The sequence below is a fragment of the Syngnathus floridae genome, chromosome 9, assembly GCF_059516105.1.
Source record: "Syngnathus floridae isolate MCC-2025c chromosome 9, RoL_Sflo_1.0, whole genome shotgun sequence".
Lineage (NCBI taxonomy): Eukaryota > Metazoa > Chordata > Actinopteri > Syngnathiformes > Syngnathidae > Syngnathus > Syngnathus floridae.
Window position 1 is genome coordinate 4287183 of NC_142421.1, and position 21042 is coordinate 4308224.

The following is a 21042-nucleotide window of genomic DNA, read 5'->3' on the forward strand; positions in this document are numbered from 1 at the left end:
CTACTAAAACGACTCTGCAGGATCATTGTGTGCTGCTGGATTATTTTTAGCGTACACTTGTCTTCTTTTTCTTTTTCCAGCGCAGTTTTCACCTTGACTCCTGCTCTGGTGACATCACAATTAACATTTCTGTTAATAAAATGGCACCTCGGCGTTTGGCGCTGAGTGTTAGAAGTCGCGCTACATCACCGGAAAAAAAACACACACACACACACTCAGGAGGAGGCAAGTTCAATAGCACCACATTACTGTTAATGATGTATCGAGATGGAATGATGAATTCTTACACAGGAAGACAATATTATAGATTTACTGTTACGTGAATGCCATTTAAAAAAAAGGCTCTTTATAGTGTAAAAATGAGTCAACTCAAACTTTAAAGACTTCAATTATATTTTAAATTGGGCAATTCGATAAAATATTTTTGTGCTTGTGAAAATTCCTTTTCCTATATTTCGCAAAATATAAAAGCTTACATAACTAATTGTCTCTTGCATTCCTCTCTACACAAAAAAAGAAGTAAAATCAACTCAGCAAATTGTTTTGGAGCAAACAACTTGCTTGCTTTGTTGTGTTAACTAACACGGTTTACATAAATTTCAATCATGTATATTTTGGAGTTGGCCAAAATTAAATGACTGTTTTAGCCCCTCACCAACACTTTAAAAAACACAACTTGTGTTCTTGTGTCATTAGACTCACTTTTTTCCCCCCCAACCAAAAACCTTTCCATGGAGGCATCATTAAAAAAAAGTGTCATTAATCCATTTGACTCGCTTTCAAGATGTAGAAGGTAGGTCAGAATAGTTCCAAGACAGAGTTCAAATCCAAACTACAAGTTTTCCCCTTAGATCATAACGCATGTTGCCAGCCTCATTTCATGCACTCCTGCAAGAATTCATCAGCTTGACATTGTCAGCATCTTCAAAATGGCTCCCCTTGAAGATCCAGAAAAAGAATGTTTGCTCGGAGCATGTTCTTCTTGGTCTGGAGGTTCACATCTTCTCATGGAGCAAACATGTGTTTTTAGTTTGGGTTTGAAACATTTTGACACCATTCCTGGAACTTTTCTGACACACTATCGAACCTCCATTTTTTTTTTTTTGCAATTGCAAATTGAGAGATGCTGTGTATTCCAGATAACGTTTGAGGTTTGTTACATCCAATAGATGTGTGACCATAGCCCTGCCCACCCACTTATGATTATTTCAATTTTGACCTTCCTCATTTGGCCTTCAAGTTAATATGTTTCCACTTATGGCTGAATAATCACTTTTTATTGCCTTCTCCCTCTTTGACATCACTCAAGAAACGCACCCAAGTTTTATTTAAATCAGTGCCGGATAGCTCCACAAAGCCTTGATGGACACCACCACGATTGGATTGGTGTGGAAGTTTGGGGGGGGGGGGGGGTGAGGAGGGAGGGGTCTGCAGGAGAGTGATGGCACCCTGGGTATTTTTTTTTTTTCCTGGTCATGTGTATTTCGGTGGAAATTTCCAGGGGATATTTTAGATGTTAATAGCCCTGAAGTGGTCTCGGTTTCTTATTTAATTTCTCTCGCCTTCTTTTAAAATGTAATTCGCCCACAGACTGCGCCGCGAGGCTCGAAAGCGCGCGCGGGTTAAAAAAAAAAAAGTCTCTCATCATTTCCACCGCAGAATGGAAATGCAAATGGCGCGCACGCACACACACTCATGCCCTTGACAACTCACCAGTGCACACAATTAAGTTGGTCACTGAGTGTGACGTCACTACAGAACACATTATTATTATAGTTATTATTACTATTGCTATTATTATTATTAATCCCAATGTATGTCGTGCTGGCCTCACTAAACACTAACGCTTTTTCATCTATTGTCCAGCACTCATTTCAAACAGGCGTGCCGCAATGATAATAATAAATAATAATAATAATAATAATAATAATAATAATAATAATGAAAATAAGCAAAATCAACGCCAGTTTTGGACAGGCTTTTATCCCTCACTAAAAATCCACGTCGAGATTTTGGCACCTCATGGAAGTGGGAGGGGGAAAAATGAGTGTTGCCAAAGAGGGGCGCTGTCCGTCTATCAGCGCAACAAAATCGATCCCATCGCGCCTTATGGCTAGAACACATTTTTGCCATCCTCCCCCAAAAATGCCCAAAATAATCCATAATTTGTCCTTTTTATGTCTCCTTCTAATGTGTTTCGCGCGTGTGGAATTGGGGATGCTTTCGTTTTAATTGTGAGCTCAATGTGAACGCATTTATTTTAATGAACAACAACAAAAAAATAGTTTATAGTCAGGAAAAAATGATTATTGGTAATAAAATGTGTTTGTGGTGAAACAAACACGGGAGCGTAATTATTAAAATTCACATTGTAAAATAAAAATGTTTTTTTGGGGGAAAGCAGCATTGCGAATGATTAAATGAGTAAAATATGTTTTGCGTGATATCAGACGTGAGAAGTCATCATCGCAACGCAATCGAGATATTAAAACTTACATTTAATGAAAGAAACGTGGTGAAATAATTAGGAATCAATGCAAATGTCTGAATCAAAATATTTTGGGTGAAAAATATATATCATGACGACTGTAGAGTATAAACCGCGTCGGACATTGCGAATCAATTAAAACCTGTTCTAGTTAATGAACGTGGGAAAATAAAAAGTGTTTTTTGGAAAAACAAAAAAGTCTGAGAGGGGAAAGAGGACATATTGCTTTAAAAAAATCACGTCTTTATAATCCTAATCAGCCAATAACAATGTTCGAATGCTTGTAATAAAATAAATAATTATTTGAAAATAATATGAATCTTAAACGTCCTTTCCAGTCAAAGAGCTATAACAAAAATATAGTTTTAAGTGCAAGGAAATATGTACGCTTGCTGCGTGGGCTCCTTCTCTAATCATTAAGAATTTGCAAGGCATTGTGGGCGTGCATGTAATTAATAATTAATCGACAAAAGATCCCTTTAATAAAGCCAGCCAGCCTGGGATGCTTGCACAAAAACCATCCGAGCAAACATCACAAAGCAGGTGAGATCCCTGCAACAAAAAGGACCGTAAAAAAAAAAAAAATTAAAAAAAAAAACATATATGATCTTAATGTATGGCCGCGCGTGGATGTGGAAGTGGGCTGGACAGCTGGGCAGCGGCCGGCTGATTGACTTTGCCGTGACATCTGGGAGGCCCGCTGGCCCCTGGCACGCGCGGAGGCTGATGTCGGCCATTTACATGCAAATTTGGGGGAGATCATGAAGGGCCTCGCCCCGTAAATTCAACACACGCACACGCACACAAAGGCACAGGGGTGCATGCGCACGCCACGCACACAAACGCACGCGCGCACACGCACGCACACCGGAAGCCCTCATTGGGAGTTTGATTTGATATCAGTAGAGGTCAATAGATAGAAGAGTGAGTGGGAGACACGAGTGAAAGCGACGCGTTTTTTTTTTCTTATGGCGCATCTTCTCACCACCCCTAAAAAATAACAAAAAATAAATCATGCTCATAATTACATTTTTATTCATTTTTGTTTGCTATGTGTGAAGACCACCACAGTACAGGGGGCTCAGCTGACGCCCCTCTCTCCGTCTCTGCACGTCCAGATGGCTGCAGCACACAGATTTGCATTCATTTCCACCGCTAATATGTCCACAACGAGCGGGGCCAGCTGCATTTGTTGTCAAATACGCTTTTAAAAAGACGCCGTCGTTCCACCGACACATTGTGTGTGTACGCGCGCGCGCGTGTGGCGGCTTCTCTCCAGTCAACAGTATCTGATCTCTAAAGAGGATTTGCCTTTTAAGGAGAGTGAGAGGAAAAACGCGCACCAGATTTAAAAAGGAAGGTTAACTACTTAATAACCAAAATATCGTCATCATTTTGGAGGCGCTGTTTTTTTTTGATGTTCTGTTTTTTTGTGATTTTAGCGTGCGCAAATGTGCAAAGCTCAATTTGGCAATAGATTTGCGCGGAGGTGAAAGCAACAGCTTATAATTCACTTATCTTTGGCAGCAGCTATTAACCCTCAGCACCGGCTAGATAGATTGCTCAGGATGGAGCAGGCGGCCCTCCTCCTCCTCCTTCTACTCCTCATCCTCCTTTTCACCACTAATGAAGCAAACTGCTCGGACCGAGGAGCATGCAAGACAGCTCGTGAGAGGAAAAAAGTGTAAAAAAAAAAAAATAGTCTTAAGTTATTATTAATATACATCATTTATTACAGATCGTCCAGTATTTGCATGTAATAGAAGACGTCATAACAGAAAAACACAATTTACAGAATGATGGCACTTAATATAATTTTCGAGCTTCAATTTGTTCCTTTTTTTTCTTGATGCTGATCAAAATATTTAAAAATGAATAAATAATAAAAAAACTAAATAAAACTCACCTCTTTTGAGGGGCCTACATTGGAAAAGGTGGTGAAAAAGTGAACGAGGCAAAAATCTCCGTGCTCGGCGCTTTGGAAAGAGGCAAGCGTCACGCCTCCGTATATGGTCAAAGCTCCGCCCCTTCCCCCGCGTCATCCCGTGACGGCTCCTCTCCCGTGGGTTTAGAGTTTTGGCTCCCGGGAAAGAGTGCAGTCCTCGGGGAAAGAGGGCTTAGTTTTGCATGTTCCCATCCAGCGTGCGCCACGCCGCCGCCACCTCCACGCCAACGGGGCCCCTCTTCTCCTCCGCCAGCGCCGACACTTCCACATCTCGCGTGTAGCGTGGAACACCTTTCCACTGGCGAGCAGTGTTTGGAGTGCTTTTTCTTGAGTGGGGCTTTCTATTTTTTTTCGTCAACTCCTGAAGGTTTTGGACGCCGGTGCTTCGGGGATGTGTCCACTTTGAGAGCAGCATCACCCACGAACACAATCATTTTTATTCCTCCACGCAAAGAAAAAAAAGAAAAACAATAATATCGCATTTTTTTACGCTCGCGCGTGTGTGGATATCTCTCTTAACCCACTCGAGCACTTTTGAGAATTGTTCACAGCGGACGGAGAGAAGAGGGAGAGCGGACCTGTGTGGACTTTTGGACGGATAAGCCAACACGCGTGGCGTGGACCCTTATTCCCCCAACTCCCACCACCGCCACCTATTTTTTTTATTATTTTATTTTTTATAATCTTTCCCACCTCACGCAGGAGGCTCCATGTTTGGGATTCAGGAGACGATACCGCGGGGCGGCACGACCATGAAGGAGGAACCGCTCGGCGGTCTCAACTCGGTGCGCTCATGGATGCACACGGCCGGGGTCGTGGACGCCAACACAGCCGCGCAAAGGTATCACCATTGTGACACCACCACCCAAAAAAAAATCATAGTGGAACTTGAATCTCCGCAATTGGACTGTTTTTGTTCGGGGAAGCTATTCCACGAACAAAAAAATTCCAAATGCCGAGATGGGAAGTTTGAGGAACCAGAACGACACTCCTCCGTGTGTCCTTGTTCACCCCGCAGTGGAGTCGGCCTGGCCCGGGCGCACTACGAGAAGCAGCCCCCGTCCAACCTCAGGAAGTCCAATTTCTTCCACTTCGTGCTCGCCTTGTACGACAGGCAGGGGCAGCCAGTGGAAATCGAGAGGACGGCTTTTGTCGACTTTGTGGAGAAGGAAAAAGTAAGAGCACACCTCCTAATTTATCCCATCTCCAAAATGTCAATTTATCCACTATTTTATTTTTATTGATTGCTATTTTGATTTTTTCCCCCCTTGCAGGAGCCAACCAGTGAAAAAACCAACAATGGGATACATTACAAACTACAGTTATTGTACAGTAACGGTAAGTAAACTCATTATTATAATAATGCCACCTGAATTGACATTTATAGTAATCATGATAATATTTATTGAATTACTTACGAACTAAAATCAATTTCCTGTGTTCATCCAGGTGTCAGAACAGAACAGGATCTTTACATTCGGCTAATTGATTCCATGACGAAACAGGTAAGTTGCATGGATGAGAACCAAAGAAAATTCAAAATAACTAAAGCGCCAACAACAGCTAATATAATAAGCAAACGATAATAACAAGGTGTAACGTGAGAATAGACTCACTTTGTCCGACCATTAAAAATTGAAACACGTCTGCTGATCCCCTTTCTCGCAAGGGCTCAGAGGTGAAACCCGTGTCAGTAAAAAAAAAAAAAAAAAAGCGGAAAAATAAATGCAGCTCATATATTCGTGTTTTAATTTTTTTCAATATATTTTATTTTTTAAATAACGAATACACGCGAAAATGCCCGCCGTCCATTTCGTACGAGAAATTACGTTGTTTGATATTTGGTTATTATTTTTTTTTAATTGAAGAAATAGAGCCGTGCCGTGAGGTGACGTCCAACGTTCACACACACTCGCACGCGCACACACATTCCCGCGCCAATGATCCGAGTCAATGACGCAGAACAAGCAATTTATGGATTTCTGTTTCCTCGGCTGCAAAATGGCCACATCAATCAAAAGCAATAGGGAGAAGGGAAAAATGTTAAAAATAAAATTTAAAATAATAATCAGTCACGATGTCACAATTCGCCACCAAAATTAGAAACAATTTAGTCGCAAAACACGTCACGCGAATTAACGCTCGCTAATGATTTTTTTTTTTTAAATCTATTGGATTGATTTACTTTTAAATTTTAAAAGGGCGCCGTCCGTTGGATAATAGGTGAGTCTCCTTAGAAACGGGAGGATGAGGAGGATGGTGAGGATGATGAGGAAGAGGGGGAGGAGGAGTGAGGGAGGGCGGCAGAAGTGATCGCTCCACGCCATCTGTTTCAGCCAATGCTCAAAAATTACTCGAGCGTACACCGCCAGACAGCCGCCGCCGCCGCGCGCGTTTTATCCACAGAAAAGATCATTGTTAGCGGCTCAAAAAATAAACAACAGATTGCCCATTAACACTTTCCCCCAAATATCCCCAGATTATAAGCATATTGATGACACTTCTATTGGAGCGAAAATGCACCCCCCCAACACACACACACACCCCTGTCAGTCTGTCCGTCTTAAGTGGATTAAATGGGAGGGAAAACAATACACATTGGAATTATTAGTATTTGGAATTTCATCAATAAGATTAAAAAAAAAGTGACGGAACATAAAAAAAATTATGTGATAAACTGATACAGTATTAATATAATTGAAATAGTATTACAAAATGTGTCATTGTAAAATGTGGGTTGAGATGCCAGAAATAATTTCATTCAGAATTAATATATATATTAATAAAAACGTGTGTTCATATTGATTCGTTCCTGCCGTCTTTCTAATGTTCAAATGTCAATTTTCATTTCCAAAGGCCATAGTTTACGAGGGCCAAGACAAGAATCCGGAAATGTGCAGAGTTCTTCTGACCCACGAAATCATGTGCAGGTAAGACGATATGCCACTTTTGGTTTTCTTTAATATTTAATCTTTCAAATCTCTTCCTCCGTGACGTGTGACTCAACATGCATCACCAAAGAGTGGGCGCCAAGTTTTTCAACGCTGGTTGAAATTGTTCCTCTTTCTTTTTTTGGAGTGTGCTCCACTTGATGTGAGCTGTCAGCGATGTTTAGCGAGCCTTTTAGCGGTTTGCGCACGCATTTTTGCCTCTCACGTTGCGCTGCCATTCAGGCGCTGTCACCGATACCCAAACGCCTTTTGTTGTTATTGTCGCGAACCCCCCCCTACTCCCCCCCGCCCTCCCTGCTAGCGATTGCAAGCACTGAATTCAGATACTCGTTGCTTGACCCCCCCCCCCCCCCCCCCGCCACCTCCTCTTTTTATTATTATTGTTGCATCGCTTCAATTGAAAAGCGCATGCATCATATGCTCTTTTTATGCCCCCCCCCTCCGCTCCTTGTAGCTCAAACTCATCACTCACACTCAATTTGCACGCGCATCCATCACTTTATTTTTTCACACTCGGAATATCCGGCGTGGACACCGCATTAGGAACGACACACGTGCTCAAAATGTGCACCGCGTCATACTGAGCGTTGTTCCTAATATTTTGCTCTTTGAAATAAGATGCATGACCTGTCATGAGAGTAGTAGATTATTTGATACTAGTCATTTGTATTGGGTAATAGAAACGACAGCTGTTTTTAATATTTAGCTTTCTTTTAACTGATCAAATCAATACGAGGGCAGCTGTAATATTGAAAATAATTCGTTGACTGTTCATCACTGTATTTTGCAATACTTGAACAAAGAGAGCTGTTGCTAATATTTTGCTTGTTCCTGTATTTACTGTATGGCCAGTAATCTCATCCAGACTAGTAACTGATTACTTTTATAAACATGACTGTTTCATCTTATTGTAGTTTGTCCTTGTTGTAGAAGAGTGTGTGGCTGTTCCTAATATTTTGGCTGCCCACTGTGACTGATATAAATGTTTTTATTAATGTTACAGTGCTGGATTTTGTTAGAGTAGTGAGAGTACTATTACAAACAGCCTCAAATAGCCTTTAAAGTGTAATCGTGCACCCTTTTGATTGTCACCTCATTTAGGAATTTGTCAATTATTTCACTTTGTAATGTTGTCAAAGTGTTAACGCACTAGAGTGAGAGCTGTTCCTAATATTATGACTTGCACTGCGATATGATTATTGTGACTGACTTTATGTAACAAATATGTTCAGCACTGTTGTAAAGACGAATCGAATTACGCTGAGAGCGGTTCCTAATATTTTGTCTGCCTCTTATGACGCATATTATTTATGCATTATTGGTAAATTTACATTGACGTCATCTTGACTTAATTTCCCAACACAGCATGTCTCTGTAGCTCGCTGAGACTTGTTTTTGACGTCTATCGATTCATGCTGAGAGCTGTTCCTAATATTTTGGCCGCCCATAATTATCGCTATTAATAACTACATGCCCGGCAATGCCGCGGGCTGGTGAAGTATATGCAGAATGCACCGATGGAGTTTACAAAGGTGCCTTTCGACCAACAAAGGTTGGAAGTATATTATGTTTATAATCGGAGTTTGAAGTGCATGGTTGTATCCAATCATGTCCGTTCATACACACAATATGAACGCTCACTTTTTGATTGACAGCTATGGGTTCTTGATTGTGGCTGTTGAAGTGTAGTGAGTCTTTCTGTGAGTTGTTGAGAATATTTGGGAGAAGCTATTACACGTTAGATCAGCGAATGATAATTAAGGCACACCTGCACAAAAAAAACTAAAACAAAAAAACACCCAGATACTAAATACGCTTTAGAAAGATGATTGAGGAAAATTCGCTTTGCGTTGAACAATCTTTGTGGAATATTTTGTTAGATCATTATAGTACGTGAGTTTTTGTGTAATTTAAACAAAGTGGCCAATCCTGAAAAAATCTTTTAGTCACCTAAGAAGTGTTAATACAACTTTAAAAAGATAAGAGTGTGGTAACCTATATCACTCTGTCTTTTTTTTTTCAAGTCATAGATCCCTTTTTTTAAAAAAAAAAAAGGTCTCTTGAAATGACGCGTTAGCATGATTATTGCTGCTGTAAATCAGACATGTTTTTTTTTTCTTTTAATTTCCCCCCCAAGCTGAGCGAGCTCGACCGACAGTATCTTTGCACAAATCTTTGTTTGGTTTCCTGCACCATATGGCGTAAATCAATCTTATTCTCAAGAGTTTTCATTTCAAATGCAAGCCCGGATGATGAATTTGTTTATTTCAGTTTTTTTTTTTTTCCTTTCCTAATTCATGTTCAAATCAAAGGATGTGAGAGTCAGCTAGCTGCAAGCTCTGGATTGGCGTGGTAGAACGGCAGGGGGGGGGTTATGAGGGGGGTGCGTCTGAAACATGTGGTGGAAGATAGATTAGTGCTTTTGAGGCCATAATTGATAAATGCCTCGCAGAAATATTGGTTGAGGGTGGCACCTTGCATCTCCCTCAGAAATAGCAGCTTGGCAATTAGAGGTAAACAAAAGCTGAAGCTGTGAAAAGTGACTCCCCTGCCTCCGCCCCCCTCCCACCCCCGTGCATCCCCTCCCCTGCAACGCTATAAGCCAAACAACACAACATGTTGTTTTTCCACATTTTTTTTTTTTTATCTATCAGCATCAATGCAAGCAGTCAAGCTAGCCACATGCGTGGTCGCCACTCGATAAACGCACGCTGGGCTTGGGGAGCTTTTGTGTTTTCAGCGCTGTTGCTGAGCAAGCGGGACAAAAAGACTTTGTGGCAAGTGAGTCAACGAGAGTCGGCCAGGATCATTTTGAAATATATATAAATATTCATTTTTGAATCTTTTTTTTTTTTTTAACTTGCCCCATTGACATCTGTATAATTTCTTTCGACACAAGACGGGAAGAATGAGATGTTACATCACACTCTTGGACAAAATGTAGTCTTACATGTTAGCCAATTATGTAATTTCGGGGAAGTTAAAAAAAAAAAAAATTTTTTTTAAATATGTATCCGTTTAGATTTCCCTCAATTTCTTGACAGCCCTTTTCACACAGACATCCAGCAAACACGTTGGCCCCGAGGACCACACAAGTAGCTTGGCTGGCCTGTTCTAAAAATAGCTCATCAATTGCCAATTTGAACATTTGCAAAGATTTTCTATTTTGTTTCGATTTTGTTTCTGGATGATTCTGACCTGTCCCGTGTGTGTCCCGACAGCCGATGCTGCGACAAGAAAAGCTGCGGGAACAGAAACGAGACCCCGTCAGACCCGGTGATCATCGACAGGTAGGACCCCCAGCTTGCTTTCTCTCGTTAGGGTGGATGGGGAGGGAGGGGGGGGGGAGTCAAACGAGCGACAAAACGGCCGAGGGGATGCGAGCCGGCGAACAAACGAGCGTCCTTCCCCTCCCTCGGCGCTGCCAGACGGCGCCGGCTCGGGCCGACTCGCATCTTCTGAGCGGGGGGGAGGCGTGGGAGTGGCTGAGGGGGGGTCTTTCCCAGCTACCTGTGTGCCGAGGGGGCGGTCAACCACCTGGATGGTGGCGGGGGTTGTTTAGTCGCAGGTGGTTCAATCACTAGAGGATCACGCTGGGAATACACCTAATTAGCTCGGGCAACTTGGTGTTTATTTGGCTGGTGCACCCCCTTTTGTTTATCACGCCGTCAGACGTTACCTCCACCAAGGAGCTTTTTTTGTTTGCCAGCGATTTGATGATATTGTGGAAAAAAAGTTGACTCCCAATTGCTAAAATAGATTCACGTTTAGACTTTTGCAGGACTGTACAGGCCCTTTTTCCGAATCTTAGCAGCAGGTGTAAAATATGATGGGAATTTTTTTTTCTCCCTTCACCTTGGGGGAGGTCTGCGCTCCTTTCTATCTCCTCCTCTTGTGCTGCTCGCACCTGGAGGGGAGCCGCCGCATATCTGTGACCTTCCCTTTTCCCATCCAAAGTGGGCGAACAAACGCGTCGCTCCCCCCGCCGTGGATAAGTCATGCTGAATATGTCTTGTGCACGTTAAAGAGGGGAGCTGGGAAGAGGTGTGTGTGTGTGTGTGGGGGGGGGGCATCTCAATGTAACTTTCAACATGTCGTAGAGATGGATTATTTTGTTCCATTATTTTATTTCAAATTTTTCTTCAAATTTGTAATAGACTCTTTCATACATATCAAAGCTGAACAGTGGTGCCTTGAGATATTCCAAAACCAAATTCTTTTTTTTTTTTGTAAGACAAATTGCACTCAATGGTATTATACTGTAAACAACTGCAATAATTTCTGCCCAAGAAAGCCGGATCACGTTGAGTACAAAACAGTACCTCATGTCTTGTGCTTCTGTGTTCTTCATCTGTGGTGTCCATTGGGCTCATGACTGCCGCCAACAGGTCATGTACGTCCACTGTAAGTGAATTGGTAGCAACTGGATGTTGTTTTATCTCGTCTTGTCTTGAGGCAGAAGCGTAGTCGAGACATCTTTCCAATGTCCGGCAAAGGCGGGAAATTTCTGGAATGAGACGGCAATGACATGAATACTTGGTCAGGTTGAATCTTTCAGTCTTGAACAGTTTGAACACGCCCCCAAAAATGGCAAACATCAGATATTCAGTCAGATTTTCACGCTGCAACAAAACCAAAACAAAACATGCAAAAAAAACAACAACACAGATGTACTATTTTTCAAGGACTTAAACTGCTGTCAGCCACTGCTCTCACCCAGACACTCCCGCCACCCGTCTAAGTCCCGCCTCTTAAAGACACATGACACTGCAATACATATTGTATTTTCTGTCTATTTTACGCTGGCAATTCTTTTAATACTCAAATCCATTTACAAGTCATGCTGAATGCATTTTACGCGGCTTGAGGAGGTGAGGCAGGGCGAGGGGAGGGGAAGGCTGCGAGGGGGCATCCGAATGTAACTCTCACCACGTCGTAGGGAGAGACAGCAATGCTAATGTTTGACTAGGCGGAATCACTGTTTGCTTAGCGGCGAATGCCTGCTATCTGACAGAGGGGACAACTCTCTTATTAGTAATCAAATCGGGCTGAGCAGTTGTTGCTGCCACTCCACTCCAGCCGCTTCTCATGCATGGGGAAGTAGGAGCCGGCTGCCCTGGGAGCCTGGATGGATTACCGCAGCTACTGCTGTCTGCAGGGCAAACTCACACACACACACACACAAGGACACAGACGGAGGGGATGCTGCATGCAAAAAAGCGGGCCACGGCGCTTTCATGTCGCCTCGGTGTCATTCAAGAGTTTCGCACGCGCATTGTTCCGCAATCGGACGGACAAAACGTGTAACTTAAGTACAAGGCGAGCGGGATGAACGCGAGGGGAGGAGGAAGAATTAAAAGTCAAGCAAGGAGAAGGGCTGGGAAGAGAAAAGGAATAGGAGGGAGTGGAAGAGAGAGAGAGAGGGGGCGGGGGGTATTGTAAGCTAGACCGGCTCAGGGAAGGGCTCGGGTTTTCATTGTGGCCGCTCTGAATGGGAGTGGAGTATCCCTTTCCTGGCACAATGAGCGGCTCTGTTGAAACACAAAAGCATATGTTCCTCATTAGACCCTCCCATTGTCTCCATGTCGTAACTATGAGACTGTCAGCGCGCCCTCGCGGACCCTCGCAGGTTCCCAGTGACTGGGGGAGCCTCACTATTTAAAAAAAAAAAAAAACAGCCCAAGCGGGACCGGGTTACTCCCCCCCTTCCCCTTCTTGTCCTTTTTACGCCGGTGTGTTAAATTATTCGCGGCGGCTGCTCCAAACTGGCGTGTTTTACGGCCGTTTGTGTTACATGTGTCGCCCTCGCACGCACGTCATTACGAGGCACCTGCGCGAGCGAGCCAGCGGGGCCGCCTGATTACTTCCAATCCACTTGACTGACGCAAGGTTCGGCCGCCGAGGTCCGAGAGCCTGAATCAAGCGCGTCTGCGTACAATTACAGTGTGGAAACCCAACCTTTGGAAACACAACAGCTCCGCTGGGAATTTAAATGGGGAGGGGGACGGGGGTACAGTTAAGTTGCACCTGAACTGAGTTTGAACTGGACGATTTTCCAAAAACGGGACGGCCATTAAATTCCAAGGCCCCCGAGAAACAATGGTTGCCACATACGTGGTGGCTGTGACATGAGGAAATGAGACTTTGCCACAAAGACACCTTCAGTCCAGACATTTTGCACAAAATCCAGCTTTTCCTTTGAGTTAGAATGGATTTATGCAAGCAACACAGAAAACTGAAGTTTTCAATTAAATGTAGCGTATTACTTTTTCATACAAATTATTTTCTTTTAGTGACATTTAAAAAAAAAAAAGTTGTATTGGGTGTTGGAGTTCACATATTAATAAATTAAATCTTTTTTTGTTGCAAGGATATTTTTTTTTAATCAACTGATCATTTAAGTGGGTCAGAGGTTAAAAGTAGGGCAGTTGAGTTACTTTTTGTACACAATCCTACTATTTACACTAAACACTTAAAATTGAAGGGTTTAAACTTTGATCGAATGTTAAATTGGCTAATTCAGCAAAACATTTTAAGTTTTGCTATTGTGAAATTTGCATTTCACAACAAAGAAATACACGTAAAAAAACTCACAAAACTGCTTCGACGCAAACAACTTGCTTGCTTTGTTATCCTAACCAACATTGTTGCCATACAAGTTAGTAATGTATATTTTTTAAAGTTAGTATTCCAACTTAAATTATGATGTCATGTTTATAGTTATATGGAGTTACTGGGTTGGAGTCAGGGCACATCTGTTCCATAACGTGACTCATAAAAATATTTGGGCGTCTGCTAGTCATTCAGAAAATGTCCATTTTCTTTCTCCTAATTAAACAGCATTACTTTTCATACAACATCTCACTACTAATGGTGTCATATTTATAGTTTTATTATAGTAAAGGGGTTAGAATCAGGCCACATCTGTTCCAGTCATAAAAATATTTGAGGGGTCTGCAAGTCATTCAGAAAATGTCGATACTCTACAAAGTAAAAGATCCACAATTTTTGTCCGAGATTTTAGTATGTATATCCTTTTTTTTGGTAGAAAATCATAATATTTATGCGCTGTGTAATTGTAGCTCTAAGCAATTAGGGGGTTACAATAAGAACATACGAGCCATAAAAAAAGTTTGGGGTCTGTTAGTCATCCAGAAAATGTCACTTTACTACTAATTGACGTGTATATGCAGTCAGGTGGTTCGCTCGCTTTGATTTCCTCCGTGGGGGAGGGGCCGAGCACAATCCAACTAACATTGCCATTCATTTTGTGGTTCTGAGGTTGAAGTTGGAACACATTAGTCCCATGTTTGCGGATAACCCAGAAAATGTCACTTTTCTCTTCAGTGGCTTCCTTTTTTTCCCTTCTTCCCCCCGTACAAAATCTGAGTAAATTCTCGTGAGAACAGGCTCCTTGGACTGTATCATTGATGGCGTTCACGCACTGTAACATTTTCCCAGATGGTAACGCGGGGGCGGAGGGGAGGGGAAAGGGAAGGGGAGGCGTGTGCTGCTAGCTGGCATCGAGCGAGACATTAACTGGCGTTCCCATGGATCTGGCATGTCCGACAGAGTTTGGGAAACTTATCATTCCAAATGTGTCCTATTTTCCTGCGGTCAGGCCAGACATCTGTTTACCCTATTTTCCCTTGGAGTACTAATACTATTTTTTTTTTTTAAAAACACAAGAGGAAGGATTCGCTTTTTAAAAAAAAAAAAAGTTGCTGCGATATAGAGAGCCAACAGCTGTCCCATAGTTTCAGCACTGCTTGCTCTTTAAATATTTCAACAGTTAAATTTGATGCCTTTGCATTATTCAGACGCATTTTCACATGAAGGGAAGTTGCGTTTTTGGTGGATTTGTGACTTTTTATGTCTTCGGGGAGCGTCGGTGCACTGCGAAATGAGCCGTTTCGATCGTGCCCTCATTTTCTTGCAAAAAAAAAAAAATCAAACACTCAAGTCTTGGCGCTAGCGTGGAATGAACGACTCATTTTTGTTAGCGAAGTCAAATCAGTGTAATGTTTTTTTAAATTGAATTTGGTAAAAAAAAAAAAACTCAAATGAGATGACCTTGCAAAAAAATCACATATTAAATCACAATCGCAATATTGGGGGGACTGGCGCAATTAGATTATTTTTCCAAATGATTCCGTCCACGATCACAGTTGGGTAATAATCGCGCGCGGATTTAGCAGATCCCCGCAGATGTCACATTTCTAAGTTAATGGTGCCTTAAAGTAAGTGGGGGTGTCGCTTTATTCAGTGGGTAATTTGAGTCTTTAGAATGATAGTGATGAGATAGCCAATATGTGATTAGATGCGTCGCCAGTCTACAGTGCGCGCCGAGCATGGCGCGCATAACTCAATTTGCCGCGACTGGGGCGCGCTTGCTAGCCGTCCTCGCTCGCTCGCATATTGACTTTGTCTCCTCGCGTGTGAAAGATTAGACACGTTGTTGTGGCTCACGCATGGATTTTGTAATAAGACAACAGCGTGCCGCTGAAAGACGAGAGAAAATGACTCATTCCCGGCGTCCGGGTTCAAAGTTCACCTTTGACTCAAGAAATATGCGCTCAGAAGAGGGGGGCGGAGCCAACAAATTCTTTTTACTGGGGCGACAGCGTATTATTCATTGGTCTCTATCTACATATAATAAAAATGAGTGGCTGTTATTGTGTTTATATATATTTTTTATTGTGAACAAAGACCTTTCTTTCTGCACCAGATAATTCACTTATGCCGCAGTATAGCGCCACCTACTGATAAGGAGGACTTGCACAACGTGTGCATGTGTGTTAAAAAAATATATATATATATATATATACACACACACACACATGCACGCAAACACACACACGCAGGCACATGTGTGAGTCTTCTTGGGGGAATCCAGATGATGTTCGCATCCGCGTATACCGACCCACCCCGGATCCAAACCCACGCCGCCCGCCTCCTTTCATTCCGGCCGTCGAGGCACTCCCTTTCACTTCCTGTCACAAAAGGTCAAAGAGCAACGACCTCTGGAGAGCAGCCCAGCCGTTGAATAATTCATGACATTGACTTGTTATTTTCTCCCCTTGTCTTCTTTTTGGTCAGCACACGCACACAGCAAAGAGCTTGCGGGCGTGCTGCGGGAGGCTTTTATTCATTTAGCTCATTTATAAAGGCCTCAGCACACCTGTTCTTGTGTTAATGCAATTACATTTTGGCCTAATGTACATTTTGCTTAGCCCCCCCACCCCACACACACACACATCGTCGTGTCTCTCATTAGCTGGCCTGTATTTTCCAAATGACTTTGCGTTCTCGTTCATTTGCGTAACACCTACGAGGTCATTTCCCAGAGTGCACTTGACTTGTTGTCAAGTTGTTTACCAGAAACAAAAGGTGGCAGCCCTCGGACGCCTCGACCCCCCCCCCCACACTTTACCGTCAGCATCGCGCAGACAGAAATCTGGGTAAATTTCCGAGCTCCCCATCTGTTTTTTTTGCAAAATTGTGATTACCTTCAAAAGCTGAACAAATGCCAGTATTTATAAGGTCAGGCCTTTATGTGGAAATGTGATGTAAATGAGAATCAGCGAAAGGGGACATTAAACAAAATTAAATTCATTGTCTCCGTTAATGTCATTTACATTTTTGGCTAAGCCGCGCTCTGTCAAAAGAGGATTTCTAAAACCATTTTAATTGCGCGATGGAGAGGAGGGCGTGTTTGCGGCGGGCGTCTTGATAACCTGCGTCGACCGCTCTGTTTATGAAGCGCCTAAATGACTTTTCTTTTTTTTTTTTTGCACCGCATCTGCACGGAGGCAATTAAGATGGCACTCAGTCGCCGGTGATAATCTGCTGCCTCCTTAATGAAAATCATAAAAGAGGAAGGGGTCAGTGTTGTCGGGGATTGCGGCAGGTGCTTTCTTTCTATATTTACACACCTGCGGGCACTAATGAACTCGCCCCGCCGGGTGTCACGTCGAATTCAATTTTTTAACATCTAAATATTTCATGTTTGAATGCAAAACCTTTGATCATCCACCGATATCGAGTACCGATACTTAAGTGCTTTTGATACGTGAAATATATGCCAAGGAAGTATCGGCAGCCTACCCGATAAGTAAAATAAGGCTGATTATCAGCCCATCCCTATAAAAGGCGGGGCCTAACGGGCTTGGTGTGACATCAGCGGGTGTGTGTGAGTGTCTGGGTGTGAGCTGTGGCTGACAGCAGTTTTACTGTTCTTCCGGCGTGGCTCTCCTTATGCTAGGGCAACACAGTAAATCGTCAGGAAAAAAAAAAAATACAGAAACGTCAGGCCAAGCGCTGAGACGGGCAGGGCCGCCGAGGTCGGCGTGACGTTGGAGCGAAGCTCGTCTCCTCCCGTGCCAGAGCAGCGAGTGCAGGAAGTGTTGAGAGCGAAAAGCTGTACTTGGCGTGCAGCCGTTGGCTCGCCGTTCGGCGAAAAATGAAACCCAGACCCTTTTCACTCTCTCTCTCTTTCTCTCCGCGAGCCAGAACCTCCGTCCCAGCGCTCCAACACGCGGGATTGGGTAATAGTGTTTCGCTAAGCAAAACATTACCTCAAATTATCCTCGCCCTGTTTTCTATTCCCTCCTCCCTCGTGTCAGTTTTATCGCAGTTTGTAAATGTCAAGACGCGCACAAAAGACGCGCGGCGTGAAAGGATTTTTTTTTCTCTTTCTCTTCCTCCTCTTCTTCTTCTCCTTCCAAATTACGCTCACATGTTTGGGTTCGCATGAGTGGCGGTTGCACGTAAACGCGGTGCCTGGCGTTCCCCGGGGACGCCCACCTCACCGGGGTAGCGTTCCCTAGTGGCATCAGCTAATGGCAAGACTTGACAACAGCAGAGGAGCCGGGGGTGTTGTGTTTTACTAGCGCTGAGCAGGGGTGATGACTTTAACATGTGTGCGCACAAGGAATGTTTGCGTGTGCGCGCGTGCACGTGCGCTAAAGAGAAGCGAGCGAGGTGCACACGCGGGCCAACACAGCCACGGTTCGGCTTGATGGCAGTGAAAGACGAAACATGGTTCCACATGTGTTGAGAAAGCGCAGTCCATCTGTCCATGGAGACAACCCCCCCCCCCCCCCCCTCCCCAACTCGCCACCCACTTCTCTTTCCCCTTCGTTCTTTCTCTTCCTTCCTTCCCTGGCTTTCGCTGCTGACAGAAACAAGGCCAGAGTTGGGCTGATGGGACGGACGCCGGCGCCAAGAGCAACACGCGTTGCATGAGGGGAATAAGAAAGGCTTAGAGCGACTTATTACCTCCACCAAGGAGGTTTTTGCTAGTGAGAGGGTGTGAAAAAAAAACACATAAAAAAAAGGGGGCTGTGTCTATCTATGACCAAAAAAAGTATCTGGAGTCGTTGCAAGGACATTATCGTTTCATTTTTAAAGATAATTGAAAATAGATCAATAGCTTTTTTAATTCAAAAATTTAAAATTCAGCTACCATCCTTCATTAAAACCAGACTTTGTGTTGAATAAAAATAAAAGATCTGTATTTACTTTAGAGAACAAGCCACATTTTTGCCTATTTTTTTTAATTTTTGCATAAGGGATGGATTTTTTTGAATTCTTAATAATCAATAAATCCACTAAACAATCGACGTATGAATCGATAAAAACAATCGTTCGTTGCAGCCCTACTGCATAACCTGAGCTACACTGAGGAACAGAGCACCATGTCATTATTTTTTATATATTCTTATATAATCATATTTCATTATTCATGTCTGTTTTTATGGAACATCCAAACATTCCAATGCACTAACAGACGCACGCACGAGTGGCGTTGTGGCGCTACGTAGCTACGTAGCCATATGTCTGTTTGTTTTGACTCTTGTCAGCCATTTGGTGACATTTCCCGCCACCTCTCAATGCACAGAGCGCAATTCCTGCCAGTTCTCATAGCTGCTTGTTAAAACTTACATCCGCCGTCTCGTTGTTGCGCTTGTGCGGCTTTCTCAGCGAGGGCGAGTGATTTATTGGGATATTATGACAGAAAACAACCGATAAAAGACTCCTTCCCCCTCGCAAGCGAGTCGACTCGACTGGAAATGGTACATTATTGAAATTAAAGCCGGAGTAAATAAAACATGTCACTCTTCCTCAAATATTTAGCGCTGCTGTATAATTGACGGCGATGTCGTTTGGTGGCCTGAAGCATTAATGACGCTTTGCCAAACAGAGTCTGTAAAGAGCCACCGCTGTTTTTGTTTTTCCCCTCCATGTTTTTTTTTTTTTCCTCCTTTCCTTGGCGTGTTCTCGCTCCCATTCTGTCCCTATTAGGTTTCCCTTAATTGTCAAACAAACTGTTGGGTCAACCTCAGTCGTATCTGGCCGTAAAACAACGGATCGGGCCGGGTTGAGGGATATATGTGGTATTTCATGGGAGGCGGAGTAATGCTGGGGTTTTATGGTTAAGTACCAGTTCACGCCCATGCCATTTGTTTCGCATTAGAGTGGAGGTTTTGTAAATCAGATCAATATGTTCGCCGAGATGCGATTCCTCGCCGGGATCTCCCGACCTGTTCTTTCCTCAAGTATTTTTCTTGAGGGGGGATAAGGAGGGGGGTTGCTTGTCAATGAGAACCTCTAACCCCCCCCCTCCCACTACCCACTTTCTCCCATGCGTTTATTTCCTCTTTCTGATTTTTTAGTGTGTTGTGGTTTGTTAACAAGATGATGTACGATATTTTATGAAAACAAGCCGACAAGTCGGTAAAGAAGTCAGGCCAGGGTGAAAAATGAAAACTAAGTCGTGGAAAAAGTGCAGTTGTAGCTGTCTGGTTCCTTTTAAATGGGGTTAAAATTTGTTTTTCTTTAGATTTTTTTTCTATGCATCCTACAGTTATCATTTGAATATTTTCTATATCCACACTAACATTCATATTGATAAAAAAAATAAAAAAACAAGTCAAATTTTTTTTTATTAATGCACCTGGGCTTTTTTTCTCCACTCTAAACAGTGTTTAAAAATTTGACTATTTCTAACTACACCCCAAAAATTGTGGAACAAATAAATTCCATCCAAAATATTTTGAAAAATATACATGTTTTTTGTCATCATTGGACGGCAAAAAATTGCGCAAGCCTTCCTCCCATCTCCGTTTCCCCTTCGCTCCATCTATTTCCATTTTCTGAATGTTGCAATTTGTAGTGTGACACGGTTGAGATTAGGACAGGCCGAGCGCTCGTAAGATTCCATCGGACATGCTCCTGCTGGCGTGAGGTCACGGGACATGCGATTGTGTGTGTGTGTGTGGGGGGCTATTCAGCGAGAGGGTCATCAGTTACCTCGGGGAAACGAGCTGGTCCGCCGGCTGCTCCGCCCGGGGCCCCCAGGGGCTCCCGGGATGTATCGGAGCAGAGGTCCCGGCGGAAAGAGCCCTGAACCGGTGTCATTTATTACAAGTGACAAGTTATTTCTAACTATGGCCGTGTTTTGATTGGTTTACAAGGCTGTCGTTTGGAACGGTAACCACAGCTTCCTCCCCATCTGCACTCACAAATCACAAGCAAATGATGAATGAAGCTGAATTAGAACAAAAAGGTTGAAAATAAAATTCAAGCTAAATATTTTCACATGGCTTCGTTCTCGCCACGGGACATCTTTCGCCGCGCATCTCGGCTTCGAAACA

General features: G+C 43.2%; 2 protein-coding genes across 9 annotated transcripts in view; one reads left to right on the forward strand and one right to left on the reverse strand.

Moving 5' to 3' along the window:
- The first annotated feature begins 4578 nt into the window (after positions 1 to 4578).
- ebf3b (EBF transcription factor 3b) overlaps positions 4579 to 21042 on the forward strand; it is a 73318-nt gene continuing 56854 nt past the window's right edge. For 6 of the 8 annotated variants that reach the window (XM_088385464.1, XM_088385468.1, XM_088385465.1 and 3 more), the window contains exons 1-6: positions 4579 to 5274; positions 5452 to 5608; positions 5708 to 5771; positions 5883 to 5938; positions 7290 to 7363; positions 10606 to 10674. In XM_088385464.1, coding sequence (XP_088241590.1) covers positions 5144 to 5274; positions 5452 to 5608; positions 5708 to 5771; positions 5883 to 5938; positions 7290 to 7363; positions 10606 to 10674 — 551 coding nt within the window. In that variant the 5' untranslated portion in view covers positions 4579 to 5143. The remainder of the gene's footprint in view (positions 5275 to 5451; positions 5609 to 5707; positions 5772 to 5882; positions 5939 to 7289; positions 7364 to 10605; positions 10675 to 21042) is intronic. The other 2 variants (XM_088385469.1, XM_088385471.1) reach the window with 1 other exon arrangement.
- Positions 11488 to 21042, reverse strand: part of mgmt (O-6-methylguanine-DNA methyltransferase) — a 159789-nt gene continuing 150234 nt past the window's right edge. Inside the window, exon 17 of the mRNA XM_088385485.1 lies at positions 11488 to 11891. Coding sequence (XP_088241611.1) covers positions 11820 to 11891 — 72 coding nt within the window. The 3' untranslated portion in view covers positions 11488 to 11819. The remainder of the gene's footprint in view (positions 11892 to 21042) is intronic.